The following is a 5,942-nucleotide window of genomic DNA, read 5'->3' as shown; positions in this document are numbered from 1 at the left end:
TGTATTAAAGATGGATAGTGATTAATATTTATGTTACTTATATGTAAGGGTGTAGGTCTGTACATATATTGTATATAGTATGTTTAAATGTTCGTTATGTATGTGTACACTTTGAGAGCAAACAACTAAATTTCATTTTTAATGTGTGCCATTGTGCCCACAGTAAAAAATGACAATAAAGGTTATCTATCTATCCACTATGATGACATGTATTTGTAATATAGTAGTCTGGTTTCTGAGGTATTTTTGAAGTATGACAGTGTTAGCCTTGCCACAGCTTGTGTTGATTGTGCTATATTGTATTGAATGGTTAGACATATTTTGATAAAGTTGCCTGAGAGAAGATAGTCTTTCTCTTGTTAATTAGGTTATTACTCAATTGTGTTCTATGTCCTCTCTTGCTCATTTTTGGAATACAGAAGCCCCGCTTACACAATGATTGACTAAAGATCAGCCTTCTTAAATATTTCACCACTCTACAGGAAGATAAGTACATTGAGAAACCATTACAAATAAGTTGGCTAAAGGACATGACATGAGTGGCGATCAGAGACTAAGTAATACAATTCTTACTACCGTATATACTCGAGTATAAGTTGACCCGAGTATAAGCCGAGGGACCTATTTTTCCACAAAGAACTGGGAAAAATTGGTGACCTGCATATAAGCCGAGGGGGCATTTTTCAGCACACACACGGTTGCGGGGAAGGCTGGAGGTGCGCCTTTCTTGGCCAGCCCAGGTAAATTCGGCTGTATTCTTCAATACGGGCCGGCCCCAGCAGTTCCGGCTGGTTGCTGGCAGTTGGCTGTTTCTCCCTGGCCGCCTCGGGTCCCCCCGGCCCTGTCAGTGAGCGCCCGGCAGGGCGCGTCGCCAGGCCTCCCCCCTTCGCACAAGGCTTCTGGCGTTCCCCCTCGCGCTTGGCTGCGGTGGCCCGGGGTATTCCGTCCTGGCCTCAACACGCAGCGCTGCAGGGAACGGAAGGTAAGGGGGGAGGGCCGTACCTGGAGCATCACAGGCCGGGGCAATGNATACTCGAGTATATACGGTATATCAAATAAAAATAACATTCTTACATTTATCAATAATTTTTAGCATATACATATCCTGGTTATTTTAATATTCAGTCTTTATAGACAATCAATGTCCTAATTAGTTTTTCCCAATTTTTAGTTTCCCATTAATATTTAAATTTAACATTTAATATTTATAATTTCCAAGTTTTAAGTAACCAAAGTTCTCTTTATCACAATTCATCACAAAGTCTAATATTCAGGATACACGTCTTATCTATTTGAATATATTCTATTTCTCACATTATCTAATTAATAATACAGTATAACATTCTTATTTTCTATTAATTTCCAAATGTCTTAAATTTAGTAACCAAAATTTCTCTTGTTTCAACATCAAATACTTCCTATCTTTTTCTCTTAATGTCTACTATCTCATATTTAAGCCAGTATAGTACTTATTATATCAGCTAAGTACAAACATGTTTATTACATTTATCAATAGATTTTTAGCTTATATATATCTTAGTTACTTTTACATTCAACCTTTATAAACAAATCAATATTCAAATTTAACTTTTAATAATTATACTTCCAATTTTTAAATGACCAAAGTTTTCTTTATCTCAGTTCATAACAAAATCTAGTATTCAAAGTACACATCTTGTCTATTTGAAATATATTCTATTTTAATCCTCACTAATAAGTCAAAACCCCAATTTTCTTCAGCCTTATTCTAGCTTTCTTTCTTTGCCAACTTGCCTTCCATATCTATGCTTTTAAATCATCAAATAGATCTCCCTCTTTTATTATATATCTTGTTTGAGATAAAAGAGGCCATCCAGTTGCCATTTTTTTAGAAAGGCTAACAAATCGTCTCTATTTTTCCATCTTGACATAATTGTACTGAAATGTTTATCTTCCCTTCAGTCTGTTCTTCTTCTTGATCCTCAGGTTTCTTCTGGTTTATATAGAAAGTCCTTTCCATTTCCAATGTTGTCAGTCCTTTTTCTGGGTTTTCTGTTAACTGTGCTTGTTGATCAGTTGAGTCTTCTATCATAGTATTTGATTGTTCCACTTCTTCTATTATATTCTGTGTAGTTGATTCTTTAGTTGTAATCAAAGTTTGTTTTCATATATCTAGGCTGGCTTCTTGTTCTTTTCTGTAGCTTCTTATTTCATCAGTAGCTGTCAGAATAGTTTCATAAATTGCTTTCAACATAAAGAGAATCTGTTCCTGATCTTCATCCATGTTCTCTTAGTGGTGTGTTAAATTAAAAGCTTTACAATCAGACAATGAAAATAATTTTGTCACTGAGGATAGAACACAGCTGGGCTTCTCACAGCTGATATCTGCCAAGCTTGCAAAAGTCTTATCTATAGTCTGGACTTCAAGCCAAGTCTGTTTTAGACAATAACAAGTTGTAATATCAGGTTTAGCCACAAGATGTCGCCCATACCGTTTAAGATTTTTTTAAGTCCAAAATTTTTATAATCCTTTACCCAATTTTAGTTCTTTTTGGTAAGTAAAAACCCAAATCTTCAATACGAATAAGAAATCTTTTAGTCCTCAAATTTTAGAAAGATAGAAATCCAGTTAGAATCAGGTTATTCTTTCAGCATTTTAAATTCCCCTGGATAGTCAGTTGCCCCTGTTTTTAGAGGGTGGGATAGAATTTCCCTTCCCTCTCTCCACAGGGGGAAAATACTTTGGGCAGCTTATACAGGTAGAAAAAATAGGATTGAAGAGAGGTTCAGATCTCACCCAGTCTCATCCGTGCTGCTTTATAGGTGCCTGGTAATAAGTTTGACTTCAGTTGTCCGCAGCCTAGTGATGGGCCATATTTCTATGGCCGGTTTTTCGTCCGCCAGTTTGAAGGGCTACCACCCGCCCACGATCAAGCGGGGATCCCCTCGCTTGCCCCTACAGAGCGACTTTTGACCCTTTCCAGGGTCCGCCAGCGGTGCGAAATCAGACGTGGAAGATGGAGCTTGCCTTCCAGCGGCCGCGGCAGCCATGTCAGCAAACTGGAAGTCTCAACATTTAGCATTTTATAAGAAGCTGAAAATGCAGGGACAATAAAACTGCTAAACCTGTACTGTCATCATTTTTATTTTACCCATACATTGCTGGATGGGTGATCTTGGCCAGTCACACTGCCTCAGCCCACTCAGGATAGTTGTGAGGAAAATAAGATGAGGAAGGATTATTAGGTATGCCTGCCATCTTGAGTTAGTTCTAAAACTAATAAAAGCAGGATAGAAATAAACGTGCAAATAGCTAGTTTTTCTCATCCATCCATCAGTTTAATCTATCAATTTTAGAAAACTTCATTGTGTTCACGCATTTCTGAAATGTTTACTATTTCTCCTGATAGGAAGGTTGGCTTTGCATAAGTTCAAAGTTCCCCAAATAATAATGGATGAATTAATTTAATTATTCCTTATTTGCAGGCACAATATGGACTCAGAATATTGTGAGCCTGATTCTTCATGAAGGTCATCGAGATGAAACTGAAAATATTACCCTGATTGACCGAGCACCCTGGCTGGAGTATAATATTTTGAATGTAGATTTTCCCAGTTGCCCATCACCTCGTCTCTTTAGTTCCCATCTGCCCTACTATTTGGTACCCAAAGGATTACGAAGTAGAAGAGCAAAAGTAGGATATATTTTGCTAACTTGTGAGGTGGTGTGGGGAACTGTCTGTCTTCTGTTCTATTAGCTCTGTACCTGAATGTTTTATTAACAAATAGGCAAAGGGCACACAAACATATATTACATTGTTCCAATATGTTTGGTGGACACTAACAAGTTTTGAAAGGTGAGGAAAATAAACACAAACAAAACCGTGTTAATATCAGAATATCATGCCCTGGAGAAATAGCTAAGAACCGAACTGAATATCGACCAACTTAAGCTTATTTTTCCAGATGGATTGCAACACTTTGTGTTGCATGGCCATTTGCTATCTTAACATATCTGAACACTGTCAAGTTGAGGAATGCCATCTCTAGCCCTCAAATGCCTTCCCACAATCCCTACTCTCAGTCACTCATGCCCTAGTCACCAGAGGTTTCAGCTGGTGCAAAATGCAGCAGCATGAGCACTTGTGTGATCTCGTAAGAACTTCATACATTACACCTCTGCTTTGGAAACTGCAGTGGCTACCAGTTTGGTTCAGGATTCAAGATGCTGGTTATGACCTTTAAACCCCATCATGAGGCGGGAACATGTAATTTGAAGGACCTCCCCTAGTTGCAGCTACATATCACATCAAGTCCAACAGGAAAGGCATGTTGGGGTCCCATCTGCTAGGGAAATTTGTCAGGCAGGACCTAGGAGGAAAGACTTTTCTGTGGTCTCTGCCATATGGAAAATCATTCTCCCCAAGTTGAGGCTGGCCCCAATCCTGTTGGCCTGCTGGAAGTTCCCCAAACATGGTTTTACTAATAAGCTTTGAGGTCCCATGATATAATGGAGCCTGTTAGATGAGTGTATGACAGATACTTGATGCACTCTATGTATGCTTTGCTATCAATCTGTCATCTTTCTCTTACAGATTATTTATGTGCTTAGAAATCCAAAGGACGTCATGGTTTCTAACTATTATTTTCACAAACTGTCAGTCAAAGTAGAAACCCCAAAAGACTTCAGTACTTTCTTTGAGAAGTTTTTGGCTGGAAAAGGTAAGAAGTCCTTCATCATGACAACGTTATGTCAGTTTTTGTTTTGGATAAGAGATTATGAATATATTTCTATCTGCTTCCCACAAAGAACAAACAACCCACACACTTTCCTAACACAAGTAACAAATAATGATTCTCTATACTCAAGCAGTAATTTGTGCAAACTCTATGAAAACAGTTTATAATGAGTGAAGAAGAATGCAGGATGCCTAGGACAACTCATGAAGTAAAAATGGGTAGGAGAGGCAAGCGAATGGAGCTTATTACAGTAGAGAGACTAGTAATACTAAGTCAAATAATATTAGTAATACTAAGATATATTTAATATATTTGGTGGTTTAAAATCAGGATTTGAATGGGTTGGAATTAGTGGGCCATGAATTGTTTGCAACTGGACCATGGAAATGGCAGGCAAGCACACACGTGTGCGCATCCCCTCTACAAATGCAGCTGCATACATGCTCGTACTTGCTGGCTGCTCACACAGAACCATCCCCTCTTCTCCCCTGCCAGTTGGGGTCAAAGCCAGAAAAGTTAGGTAACTCTGAGTTAAAGAACCAAATACTCACATGAAATCACATAGAAAGTGTTTTAAGAGTTGGAAACAGAAATAACTAACCGGAGTAAGTCTGATATTTGAAGAAGTATAACAAAAATTAAAGCAGATTACCCCAAAGTTTCAAATAAGAAAAAGCAAAGAAATGAAACAATATAGCAGCAAGTTGACAAAAAAAAACCCTTAACAAGTTGGAGTATGCAACCATGTTAGTTATGGCTCCCATTCCTTCTCTCTCCTCTCCACATTCAGTGATATTAGGATAGCCCCTATTTGCTTTGATCTGTAGGCCCACCAGGATCATAAGGATAAATGAGGATAAATGGAGGAAATTCAAGCATTAAGAATGTATCCCTTAGACAGATGGTCAGCTGGATCATTGCAGCCCTGAGCTGAACAACTGAACTCAGTGATTTCCAGACTGCCATCATGTTTATGCTAAATTCATTTCTCTCCTATCAGTGTTTTGTAGTTCGTGGCTAGACCATGTAGAAGGCTGGTATGCTCATAAGGGTGATTTCAATATTCTCTTCCTTTCTTATGAAGAAATGAAAAAGGTAAGATGTGTTTGTGTTGTGAAGTGCAAATATGAACAACCATTAAGCACAGAAAGCTTTAGAAATGATGTGAAGTGTGTGAATAACTTATTCCAATAGGGAGTAACAGAAGTGATCACAGAACCACT

At 38.2% G+C, this 5,942-nt stretch overlaps 1 protein-coding gene across 1 annotated transcript in view; it reads left to right on the top strand.

Moving 5' to 3' along the window:
* Nucleotides 1-5,942, top strand: part of LOC107292475 (amine sulfotransferase-like) — a 10,865-nt gene that overhangs the window by 1,424 nt on the left and 3,499 nt on the right. The window contains exons 3-5 of the mRNA XM_015821566.1: nucleotides 3,466-3,674; nucleotides 4,575-4,701; nucleotides 5,720-5,814. Of these exons, the coding sequence (XP_015677052.1) occupies nucleotides 3,466-3,674; nucleotides 4,575-4,701; nucleotides 5,720-5,814 (431 nt within the window). The remainder of the gene's footprint in view (nucleotides 1-3,465; nucleotides 3,675-4,574; nucleotides 4,702-5,719; nucleotides 5,815-5,942) is intronic.

Source organism: Protobothrops mucrosquamatus, unplaced genomic scaffold (genome assembly GCF_001527695.2).
Source record: "Protobothrops mucrosquamatus isolate PMUCROS unplaced genomic scaffold, P.Mucros_1.0 scaffold1353, whole genome shotgun sequence".
NCBI lineage: Eukaryota > Metazoa > Chordata > Lepidosauria > Squamata > Viperidae > Protobothrops > Protobothrops mucrosquamatus.
Note: the sequence above shows the minus strand (reverse complement) of the source record. Positions and strands in the feature narration are given on the sequence as shown.